General features: G+C 43.0%; 1 protein-coding gene and 1 long non-coding RNA gene across 2 annotated transcripts; one reads left to right on the plus strand and one right to left on the minus strand.

Annotated features, from left to right (window-relative positions):
* Positions 1-1,526: 1,526 nt before the first annotated feature.
* Positions 1,527-5,859, minus strand: LOC306795123 (heparan sulfate glucosamine 3-O-sulfotransferase 2-like; the record flags this gene model as incomplete). The annotated part of the gene is made up of 2 exons (XM_079293497.1): positions 5,336-5,859; positions 1,527-2,145 (listed from the first exon to the last, which is right to left on the minus strand). Exons 1-2 carry the CDS (start codon positions 5,830-5,832, stop codon positions 1,527-1,529), a joined length of 1,116 nt encoding a protein of 371 aa, XP_079149623.1. The 5' UTR covers positions 5,833-5,859.
* A 3,265-nt stretch (positions 5,860-9,124) lies between these two features.
* On the plus strand, positions 9,125-11,731 carry LOC306794685. The gene is made up of 4 exons (XR_013772938.1): positions 9,125-9,221; positions 9,914-10,105; positions 10,202-10,392; positions 10,852-11,731. It is a non-coding gene; the product is annotated as an uncharacterized lncRNA (long non-coding RNA).
* Positions 11,732-12,700: the final 969 nt, after the last annotated feature.

The following is a 12,700-nucleotide window of genomic DNA, read 5'->3' on the forward strand; positions in this document are numbered from 1 at the left end:
ACGAATTCCAATGGTGCTTCAGATGAAGTACTGTCCAAACAGATGAAAGCACTCGACTTCTGAGGTCTGTAGATAACACAGAGGACCATCATGTCCGACATTTCATTGGGAGCGAAATCATGATTATTAGTGAAGGAAACACATTCTCAGAGTAATAACACTTCCATTTCAAGCATCAATTTAAAGTGCAATCTGAAGCGTTACCTGTGCCATCACGATGTGTGATGTGGAAATTGAGTTCCGAAATCATTTACGACGCACTGCTTGAACCAACAAGACAATCTCCCGTGTCCCTGTTTGTGTATCACAAAGTGATTTTCCCATTTGTGTTTACAGTCTGGCTCCAACTCAGACAGTGTGGCTTTGGTATTCATAGCATGTATAGCCAAATCCAAACTTTTCACTGCAGTCACGTGACATGCAGTCCCAGATTCTATTTGATAACCTGCCACGACTAGGTGTTCCCTGCTTTGTCTTTGAAAAGTGATTGAAATTCCTTACACCTATACGCCCACTCGTCCGCCTATGCCGCGGCACACAACAAACCTTACAGAATGCAATAAACCTCAAAGGGTGCGTTTTCAGAAGCAACGCCGGCGATGGATGTATAAGAGCTGTCAGTGGTCTAATCTGTTGGAAACAATAATTCGACAGACGAGACATGAAAAGGGAGGTTTGGTACACAATCCACCATTTTCCAAGAGGTTCTCATTCAAGGACGGAACAAGGGATTCAACATCGAGGTCAGTTTCAGATAAGACGAAATAAAAAATGTGTCTGTGCTTCTGTTTCATTCAATGAAGTTCACGGAGAAGCATCGTGGCAAAGGTACCGATTAAATAGCTTTGTAAAAAATATAGAAACATGTTTTGTTTTTTGCAAAGAAAGCACAGAGAACAAAGTGAAGTGCTGCATGTTGTACGGCATCTGCTAACTTACCCGATTCATGCTGGAACGAAGGACACAGAACATCTTCCACCCCGTATAGAAACTGATGAGACCAACAGTATGTGATATGAGGTGGTTCACACTTGCGTTATGGCTTTACATTTCAGATTTACCACCACAGTGCTGCAGCTTAACTCTGCTCTCCCTGAAGACTTCACTGACATTTTCCAAAGTCTTGCTTTCAAGCCCTGCCGTGATTCGTGAAGCAGGTTTTAAGAGGAACTAATCCCATTCCCTGGAATTTCCCTTTTTTCTTTTTTTTTTAAACTAAACCAGTCAGCAAATGGGGAATCTAGTCAGCAATAGCACACAGGAAAAAGAAATCATGTGATCCCGAGGCTGAAACGATGGCGGTATCCGGCAACAAACAGGATGCTGATGCTGGCTGATCATTACCAGCGCATAAGCAATGTCATCTTAGATTTAGCTATGTTCATTAGCGTCACTTCAAAAAAACAAATAATACTGCTTATTGCAGTTTCACTCAACAATTGATAGCTAGCTATCCGGCTTAACCATGTCATATTAATGCAGGCAAACCATCTTTCTCGTGCCATTTAGAAATATCTCTCAAACCTCTACTCCCACTTGAAATCGTGACCCACCATTTCATAAAACTTGACATTGTAAGGTCTGTAGAAGTCTCGCAGTTGCTCAACAGCGTCTCTGTCTATCTGCACATGAGTTCTGCCCTTGGACTTGCCCAGGCAGCGAGGCGAGCCGCTGCTCTCCGGCTTCTTAAGGCAGGGGAAGCCCTTGGTGCGGTTGAAATAGAAGTGTTTGTCTGTGACAATGCGCTTTAGACCAAGGAAGTCTTGCACCCGAGCCAACTCCCCTGCCGGGTCCGTGATAAGACGCTCCCCGCTCACAAAGTGGATCTGAGCCAGAGGGAAGTAGCGGAGCCAGTTTTCAAGGTGCAGAGCGTACAGGCCGATCCGAATGGCGTTCCAGGACGTGTCCACAATGCCCAGGCTCTGGTTTCTAAAGGCCAGATCCTGGAAGCTCGGTAGGTCGGGGGTTTTGGATAAAGTCTGAGTGTAATCAGATATTGCACGAGTGACGGGGTCGCGCACCACCACAATGAGCTTGGTATCTCGGGACATGGCGGAGATCCGGTGCGGCGTCTCCTTTGTCACAAAGTAGCTTGGTGTCTTCTCCATGGTGAGTTGGCTTTCGAGAGTCCTTGGCATTAAACCTCTGAATGGAAGAAACACAAAGTAAAAATGTCCAGTGAGAGAGAGGTTTCTCATTTACATTCACATTTCTTTCAGTGTGTTCTTATGTGATTTTCTTGCTGGTTTGAATTTCTCCCATTACTACAAAGACTAATAGATTCAGAGAGAGGACACTGCGTCCTTGCATTCACTCAGTCGAAAGGAAACCGTGTGTATTCGATGTCTATTTAGGGCAGGATTACAAAAGTGAGTTTGCAAAGGCACAAAACCCCTCGATAACTGAGAAGCTCCAGTTTGGACGTGAACCCAGTTTCTCGATGTAAATGATAATAGGACGCAGATTCATAGTGGTCTGTTGTCACAGGAGACTTGTCTCGCAGACGGCTCTCCTGTGCATCAGCCCAGCATGGCTCCGGAGTAATAAATCACTGTGAATGCAAACAGAACACAGCAGAGTGACTCTGGTAGGTTGCTTCTGGGTCTGGAAACTAGGCCAGTGTTGTTTTTGAAAGAAATGAATTGATCAGGTATGCCTTCAGAGTCAAAGTTTGACGTTTGATTGGAAACCACGAAGGACCAGGGACAGAGTTTAAAAAGAGTCTGTCAATAGAGATTAAGCTGCCAAGTATTTCCTTCATCAAGCAATATATAATTTGGTCTATATAACACAGGAAAGTTGTTGTCTCTTGTTTGGTTGGACCAGAAACCTAAATATATTTAATTTACGGTCATGTTAAGACAAATGTTCACATTTTAGAACCTTAAACATGAGAATGTTTGGCTTTTGTACTTAAAACGACTTAATTAATTACCCAAATACTTGTTGATTCATTCGATTAATCAACGAATTGCCTGTAAACTAAAGCTCCTGCTCTTCGTGTTGAAATTTTATAGCATCTTCCAAATGATTCTGATGGTTTTTGTTTTGAAGAAAAACAAGAAAAAGATTGGTTCAGTCTGTGCTGTTTTCATCCCCATTTCACCAATACTCCCACTAAGGGGCAATACTCCCACTAAGGGGCAATACTCCCACTAAGGGGCAACATTTCAGAAATGTTGTGATCCTACACACAGTGGCTTTAACTCGTGAATTTGAATGATGTCTGACAAATACACACGAGCGATGCATCACGTTATGTCTTAACTAGCTGGCGTCACGGTCCTAGGGTTTTCGTTACACTTTGTTTCCTGTTGTGGTTTGAAAGTCTTCCACTCTTGTGTCTCGTCCGTTTCCCGCCTGTGGGATTGTCGGCCCTACCCCCCTAATGAGCTTCACCTGCTGCTCGTCAGCCCTGCTGTCACCTGCCCCTCGTTAGCTCCCTCCTTTTCTTGTGTATTTACTCTCTGCGCTCCCCTTTCTGTCAGTTCTTCATTGGGATCTTCTGTTGCTGTGTGGTGTTTTGTTTGCCTCCTTCATCTTAGACTCTAAGTTTCAATGGCTTTTTTTTCTTTTTAATCATGTCTGTTTCATTTAATACCTGAACTCCAACCACGGCAGCTGCCGATGTAGCTGGTACAACAATGTACCACAGTATGAAGTTGGTTGAAACGGAGGAGAAATGAATCCTGAAGCATTCTTGGAAGGTTTGTTGCACCCAAAACAACCTGTGAAATAACGTTTTTTTTTTTATTCTCCACTGGAGTGTGAATGCCCACTCCAGCCTTCAGCACTGCTAACTCTGACTCATTTTTGCATTTCTACTCATTTGCATGTTGAGAATGAGACTGCAACTGTTCAAAACAACAGTTTGTGCTTCATTGATAAGAGTCTGAATGTTTCCTGAGAAGCAACCGTTTGTTTTCAAAGCAATCCTCAAACGTCAGTGGCTTGGCATTTGACCTTTTCTTGACAGCTGACAATCAAACTGCGGTAATAGACGAGGGTTCACATCTCTGAGATAAAAAGGACTTCAGCTGCAAACCGCCCTGAAAAGTGCCAATTAGTGGGGATATTTTCACTTTATAATTGTACTCCGATACTACTGATACACATCCCTTCTCTAGGCTGCATGACAGCCACTCATTAGCATGAGTGAGTGTGTTTGTTGTGTGATTGGTTGCTCTGCATGTGTGCGGGATATTTCACGACTAAACCAGAATATTTCTGATCTAAATCTGTAAACAAAGAGTTAAAATATACGACATGGACGTTTCATGTCTTGAAACTGTCGTCGTGAGTTGCACAGAGTAAAAGATGCTTCCTGTGGCACTTTAGAAATAAATCCTTTACTTTGACGTTCATTTTGAGATGAATTGAATTGCCACATACAAACAAGTCAATAGCTCAGAGGCCTGCCAGCGACAGCAGGCCTGCATGCTGCAGCTTCTGCCGTTTGCCTCGAGATGGTTGGATTTTGTGAGAAATCGGATGAATTGCTCTACGGTACATCAAAACAAGAGGGCCACTTTTCTGCCGATGTAAACGGAGCTCGGGCCTCCAAAGTTTCCTGCAATAAGAAGGTGAAACGGGTTGTGAGACTGCAGAGGAAAAAAAAAAACACACCCAGGTTGTTTATCCTCCGCAAAAGAGAATGTACACAGAGCGGCACCAAGGGGAGGGAGGGGGACAGATCGCATATTTGACAGTAAGCAGCTGATTTAATGTGATTTTTTTTTCACGTGCAGTACTGGAACTTGCAGAAGGCATGAGGCCACCATTTGTCTCAGCTTTTGCTTGTGTTTGAATTACTTGAAGTGTTTGTCAGGGAACACCCTCAGGAATAGACGGGCTCGTAAAGACTTCTTTCATTTTTCATTGAAAGAAGAAAAAAAACACCATAGCTACAAACTATGAACTCCCTTTAAATTCCATTTAAAGAAATGTGGGATTCAATTAGACATCTGTATTGACCAAATATCGTCATTGTCATTTGGCAGTATTTTATATCATCATCATTCAGTTAGGCTGAAGAAATGCAGATTTAAGGATACAAGCACAGCTGGCCGTCAAATGTCCAGAGACTCCCAGAGGCCCCGGCCAAATGAAAAAGGCTACACCTTTACTAATTAAAGCTAATAATTACTCATCCCTTTTACAAAACTGCAAAACAGTTTCTGGTGTAATTCAGTTTTAACTGTCCAAGAGTAGAAACGTGTACAATTCATCTCTAATTTCCTGGCACATTGTAACTGTACTCGTGGTGCCATTTGCAGGTCATCTACAATTTGGTTACAGACATACATACACCTGTGCAAGTGAGTCATGCTCTTACCTGTACCACTCCAGGCCTCTGTCATAGTGCCTGTCGAAGAAGTGCGTCTCGGTGCCGGCCGCTCGCACGTCCGGATGGATCCTTATGAACTCCAAAACCGCTCTGGTGCCTCCTTTTTTTACACCGACGATGATGGCGTTCGGTAACTTTTTATTGCCGAACTTTAAGTTGCCCATTGGAGGACTGGGCGTGTCGACGTGGAGAGTCGAGGGGGGTCTTTGGTCGGTTTTTGGCCGAGATGCCTCATCGCTGCTCGGTCTCGCGTCCAACGGCAAAACGCAGGACGACGGTGATTTCTGAATGCGCCTTTTGGCTCCATCGGCCAGGACGCGCTGACAGCTGGGCGTCGGATCACCTGGCTTTTGCATGACGGTATCTGCAGGGAATAGTGCACAGTAGCACACATAAGACAGGAAAAGCGACAATAAGCAAATGGATGTTCTTGTGAGCCGGTGTGAGAAGGGAAGGATTCGACTGAAGAGGAGCACGCATGCCATCTCTCCATGGATATGAACAGTGCATGGTTTTCTAATGGATGTTGCGTTCCGTCCTTTCTGGTTGTTGAAGTCGTTAAAAGTGTCTGAAGTGTCCACTGTCTCCAGAGCAGAAGAAAAATAAATAAGACAACTTCTGCGTCTTGTCAGTTGGCAGTCACCACTTGCGCCACTTCATGGCGGAGCACATATTCACACAATCCGTCGGTGTCCCATCTCTTCAGTTCGTTCATTGAACGGCATCCTTCGTTGCGCACTGACTTTGGAAATGTCATCCTGCTGTAAAACTCATGGACGACTCCATGGTCACCACGCACGAGTAAGAAGCAGCAGGAATGCGCTCTCTGGGTCTGACTGCTCCAAACCGACACAAGAATAATTCAACACGGTGACGTCAGAGCATCTTTGCATTCAAAAAAGAAGAAGTAGTATTCAGCGCCTTCCTCATTCATCCGACTGTACTCGCTTTCCATCATGTGGGTTTCTCCTTTCGGTAAATCACAGGATATAGCTGCTGCATAGTAAACATGCAGGCTTATATATGATCTGCCAAATAAATGCATCACCATATGTGAATGTTTTTCCATCAAGATGAGATTCAGCGTACAATTTGAATACGTTTAAATGTGGCTGATGCAGGTGACAAGGATGTACACATCAGTGTTGTGACATTTTATCTAAGGATTCACACATTCACACCGAACAGCATGTGAGAATTCAAGACGTCAGGATGAAACGCATGAACATTTATGGCTGAATACTTGCATGACCGTAACCACCCAGAGGGTCATTCAGTGTAGTTTCCTCTTTTCTGTTTCTACCTTTAATTTCAAGATGTTGCACTAAGTTGTGGTTTTACTTCAGGGTTTGTCCACAAAGCTTATGTTCAAGTTATCAGTTGAGTTTTACTTGAGCCAGTGTACGTGTCAGCTTGAAATCTGTCAGAAAAAAAAGAAAAGAAATATTGAACATCAATAATTCAACGTCTACAATTCAACAACATGGGTGAACTCCATCTGCTGATGAAGATCATGAAATTTGATCAAAAGTTCCAGAATTCCCACGGTAACAGAAGAATGGTGAGGTTACTGCTCAGAATAGCACGCAGGTTGTTGATACTCGACTATCAGCTAAAATTGAGTCATTATTGGTATTTTGTTAATATTTTGCTCAACAAAAACTCAAGCGACAAGTAATCTCCATTTATTTTGGAAATGCCCAGAAATTCACAGCTGCCGATTATCAAATGATATTTCCTTCATTTCTGTAGTCGTATTTGATAAAAAGTAAACTGAATATTTTAGATTTTTTTGGACAAATAATTCGACCAACCGTGACATTTTTCACGATTGTCTGACATTTCATCATAAAAACCAAAACGTATTTCCACTTAATTCCCACTCATGACGTGAGAGAAAACTCTCCTCAACATGATCTTCCGGTGACAATAACAAACAACGACAAGACGAGTGTGCCCAAATGTTTTCATGTCAGCGGCCCACAGATGAACTTCCTGTGATGAAGGTTTTGTTTCATTGACATCCTACTTTCCTGTCATATAATAATCTCGTTGTTGTCTGTCTTGAGTTTGCAGATAACAAGAAAAAAAACTCCAACCAGAGTTGTGCACCATCTAGGGATTTATTGAGTCATATAGCAACAGAATTGCCAGGAGTTTCTTGGAGCCCCCCCCCCATTTTGGAAACCAGAGCATGGCCGGATTAACCTGCCTGGGGGACCCTGGTGCAAAAAAAAGGGCCCCTATTAACCCCCTGTTCCTCCCACTCTGTGCTTCCCTCTTTGCCCGGTCAGTAATCCAGCTCCTGATTCTCTTGGAGCCTCAAACCAGTGATCTCGTCCCAGGTCTCCTTTAGAATCGCTGCGCTCCTTGACGAGGATGTGTTTGGGGTGCAGTTGTGGATCATCCCTCTTAGTTTCCTCGTGACTGATACAAATGCAGACAAGGCCGAGGAGGAAACAGAAGAGGATGAAAACTCCCCCGGACTGCAGAGACGCACAGGGAGGAGTTGAGGTGTCACAAGCGGTGCTCCCGCGGGTGTCTGCGCCCAATCTCAGAGGCCTCTGATTAAAGAATGATTTATCGGGGCCGGTCGCAGAGGCCCGCTCAGCAATCCGTCTCGTGAATGAGATTTTCCCCCAGGAAGAGGGCGGGTAAATCAAACCTTGGGGGCGAGAAGCCTGCGAAGCTTTGGCGATATAGGGCTCAGTGATTAAATGTTATAATCACCTCTGCCGAGTGTGCGGCTTGTTTCTGCCGCTTGTTTCTTTATTTGTTGATTGATGTTGCTGAAAGCAGCTTAACCTGAGTTTAATTTACAGAACATATGTCTTGTTTTAGGTTATTAGAGAACAGGGCATCCTTTTTAGACGGATGTACTGCGACAGAGGAAGAATGAGAAACAATTTATTTCAACATAGATCAAATAGGAAAGGACACAGTACCCCTGTAGAAAGATTTAAGCCCTTTATACTGAGATAAACTAACTCAGCAATGTTGCATTTTGAAGAAAATAAGATTAGTTTTACAACCAGGAAGTCTTGCACTGGAGCCTATGACATGACATGATAGATTTTATGGGAAACAAATCAGAACAAACCTGAGTGTCTGTGAAAGCTGAATGCCCTTTTCTTAATATTGCAGGTTGCCTTCTGGACCTCACAGAATAAAGGCCGCGGTTTGCCCACTGACCGCTCCATCAGCACCGCTGCTCATTTGTCAGAGGTCAGTGAAGCCTGAGGTCGGAAGCGTCAGCTCGTCCTGACACGCTCGGTGCAGATACAGACGACTTTACACTCCAGATGGGTGAAGAATCACTCCCACGGAGACAGATTACACCCCCTTTAGAAACTGGTTTGTTTAGTGACAAACATGCAGTCACGGTGATGTTTGCGTGTCAGTGTTATGATGTGAATGCAGTTTGAAAAAGACGACTCAAATGAATGATTTACTCCTGACCGTAGGCAGTCAAGTGGTCTAGTCGTCCAGATACTGAGGGTATGAACAGATGTAACGCTAAAGCCAGGAATATAAACCAGTACGTTTGGTATCTGCAGCTGATTGTCGGTCCTGTAAGCAATAAGTAGAGAGCTGCTCATTAGAGTGTCACCACACATGTATGTATAACACCTCTAGATATCTGCTGTGATATAGATCTTTGATTCTGACTTAAATATAGGCCAGGGCTGCCGTTCAGGTCAAACAGCAACTTCATCCCAACAATGTCACAACACTGACACCTGCCGGTCAGACTGCAGCAATGCATCTGTTTTTCAAATCTGATCTGAAGTGAAAGTGGAAGCTTCAAAGGACGATCGATCGGATTTCCATTTTCGTGTCAACTTCAGAGACGGAACAACTCGATTTTAAAACAGTAAGTTGACTCGATATAGCCTTTACATGCATATTGTTAAAGATTCGGTGAATGCTACAGAGCTAAGTCTCGATCAAGTGGTGATCAAGAAGTTCAAAAAGATCAGAATCAGAATCAGCTTTATTGGCTCCTGTCAAATATGTGGTGATCTACTTATTCCATTGCCTTTTGTGAAAAACAAAAAGGTTTAAATACCTTTCAGGTTCGCTGTGGCTTGTTGAAAAAGTTGACACTTGTGTGTTAACATTGGCTTTACCTGTTCATTGGTTGGGCTCTCTCAGACGCCACTGCTGTATGTTTACTCAAAATAATGAAATATTTCATGTTTTATTTTATATCCAGTGTATGAACAAATACTCATTTTGTTTAATTTCATTCACTCATGAACAGGCACGAGGTGTACTGCACATTATCCTGCGTAGTTCCAGTGTATTTTGGGCATTTTAACTTCCTGTTAGACCTCTTATGAACAAACTCGAGTAGCTGCGCAGCAAGTCGCAGATATGGAGCACGTGACAACAGTCTGCAGCTGTGTCTTTTCTGCAGCAGATGACGTCAGTTCAAAAATGTGTCTGTAAGCTATTCTCATAAAATAGTATCAAGCTGATGAAATTATATTTAGTATGTCTTTTTGAGAAGTTAAAAAGGTTCTAAAAGGAAAGATTCTGTCAATTTCTTTTTTTTGTTTTCAGGAAAAATGACAAGGATTTACGCACATGTAGCCGGGAAGACTCTGGAGTCTCACGAGGCGTTTCTACAAAAACTCACCAATGAAGGAGCAAAGGTCGTGGACTCACCCGAGAAGAGCGACGTGATTATTGTCTTCTGCCCCATTGTCAGTCGTTATCAGACCGACATTGACTCAGCGTTATCCAGCGTCCCAGGTAAACATGCAGAAACCCAAAATGCGCATAAAAATGTTCTGTTATGTTTCGTCTTTTACAGCTACAGAATATGATCTGTGTTTTATGTCTGTGCAGAAGGCAATCAACCGAATCCGAGGCTGATCCTGGTGGCGATGCATCACACTTTCGACAAAGACTACATTTTGCCGAAGACAGAGCAGGCGCACCGTGGCGTGGAACTCCATGTAGACTGTCTGTTTCATGAGAGAACGGGACTTTTGACTTGCCCGTGCACTGAAGAAGCAGTCAAGACGGTCTGCACACAGGTGAACAAATGAAGCATCCTTTCTACATGGTGTCGTATTATATTGGTGTGGAAGTATTGCAATCCATTGCAATAACTAATGAGTTATTTAATAACAAGTGTGTGATGTGCGAGATGAACATTTTTGTAATTTTTATGTGACATGTAATTATGCTGATATTTACACAACAGTTACACAAACTTATCAATTATGTTGCATTTCAGTTCAGGTTCTTGGACCACTCACATGCATTGTTCTGTACATTAAAACAAAAACCACAATTTGATCATGTCAACAAGAACAGCTGGAGTGATGGGGCATTAATTAAAACAACACTGTGTTTTTTCACATTTCTGATGAACATGATCTGTTTTGCTTGATAATGATACAGCCAACACTACGTGCCCATGTGTGTATTTACTGTCTTATGTACAACAGATCAATTATAGAGTCTGACGGTTTTTTGATCTTTATTTCCAGCTGGATCTCGGAAAGCATTCTTCACCGTGCAGTTGTTTTGTATGCTGAGGGGGAAAAAGGCGGCAAAGAAGTGCAGGTCGAAAAAAGATCTGACAAATAACGAGTGACTCCTCAGATGCTGTCGGACTGAAGAGAACAACTCAACTGATGCTCACATCAGCCTTATCTAACCACTCTTTAACTTCTGTCACAGCGCGGGACTAGTGGGGGACATTCTTTCTGTCTAATATTGATTTTAGATATAAGCTTTTGAGAATCAAATGTACATGTAAGCTTGTAGAGTCCAGAATAAAGCAATCGAATGCTTCAACTCAACAATAGCACACACTAAAAGCATGCACGGCCGTAGAGGCTAGACATTACTTCTCTATATCTTTACGTAGCAAATGGCTGTTTGCTGCTGTGTTAATGTTCAGAATGTTAAATACGGCTCCTCTTAAGACGTTCTGCGAGCCGCTGCTTTTGCACGTAGACCAGCAGGAAACCAGGAGAAAGGGGATAGCGCTGCACAGCCCCATCCCCTGCAGGCACATTGAGCCTATCGGCCATCTGACTCTTATTCTGCTGGTCACTGTAAAACGTTATGTGCATCTACAGTTTTTGCAGGTTTAGCTCACCGTAACGCTGGATTTTCTGTGTGTGGCGCTGGCCTGCCTTTGGGCTTGCACCACATCTTTGCTGCAACTTCCCCTCTGCTCCGTTTGATAGAGGGTACTTTAATGATGAAATTGTGTGCTTGAATAAGAATGCTTTGCTGACGTGTGCATATTCTGCTGAAGCATCAGCTTGGCACGATGTTGGCCACTGCTTCCCCTGGGATATCTTGTTGATCGTGCATGATGGGTCTGACTCTTTGTGTTGCTGACTTTGTTGATTCATACGAGACTGGAATAGTAATCCTATTAAAGCTAGTAAAGCTCTGTATTCTTTCATGTATTATTGACTCCGATTTTTTGTCAAGCCAGAACTCTTGTTGGCCTTTTTATTTGCATCTTACAATCATGATATGAAAAGATGATCCTTACATTAGATTATGATGCCTTGTGCACCGCTTGGCTTTCATACGCTGTGTTCACTGGAATGCACTTTCTGTAACATCAAGCCCTGTTAGGAGTCAGCAGTCAGTTATCTTTGAATCCTCTGCTGTAGTCCCAGTAGAGACCTTCTTTCTTGTTGCTGGTCTTTGATAATGAGGCTTTTTTAGTTTTCTTTCGGTTGTAGAGTATTTTCTCTTTCTGTCGTAAACACAACATTGGCCGCACACTTTAACAGCGGCATTAATCTCCCTGTGTTTTTGGTAGTTCCTGCTCAATGTATCTGCGTTTGGGGACAGATCTGTTTCTATGTAAGAACAGCTGTTTGAATGTCAGTGAATACTTTAGAGGCAAATTCTATGTGGCCGCTGTTGATCAAACAACACTCAGCTTTACATGCGTCCATGTGTCATGATCTTTCAGGAGACGGTCGGCATCTACAAGTTTCTTTCAGAAATACTTTGACATTTTGGTAAATATGCTTATTCTTGCAAAGAGGTTTTCGACAAAATCGATTCCGATATCTGTTTGCTGATTTAGAAGCTACCGCCAGCAACTGGTGACTCAACAGAACGAGGCGTGCCACGTTACATTCAAGTCTTTTAGTGCTTATCTAGTCCAAATTTGTAGACTGTGATACAAAAATATCTGATGTTTGTATCAGCCAAGAATGTGTAACATTGTAACAGGAAATAAGAGTGACTTGGAACAGTTGACAGAGGGTGGATTTCTGCTTGCACTTCACTCCTCTGCTCACAAGATGGCAGTTGAAGATGACAATTTCTCTGCATTAATACACTGAGGCTTGCTTGCTT

Source organism: Melanostigma gelatinosum (assembly GCF_949748355.1).
Source record: "Melanostigma gelatinosum genome assembly, chromosome: 21".
Classification (NCBI taxonomy): Eukaryota; Metazoa; Chordata; class Actinopteri; order Perciformes; family Zoarcidae; genus Melanostigma; species Melanostigma gelatinosum.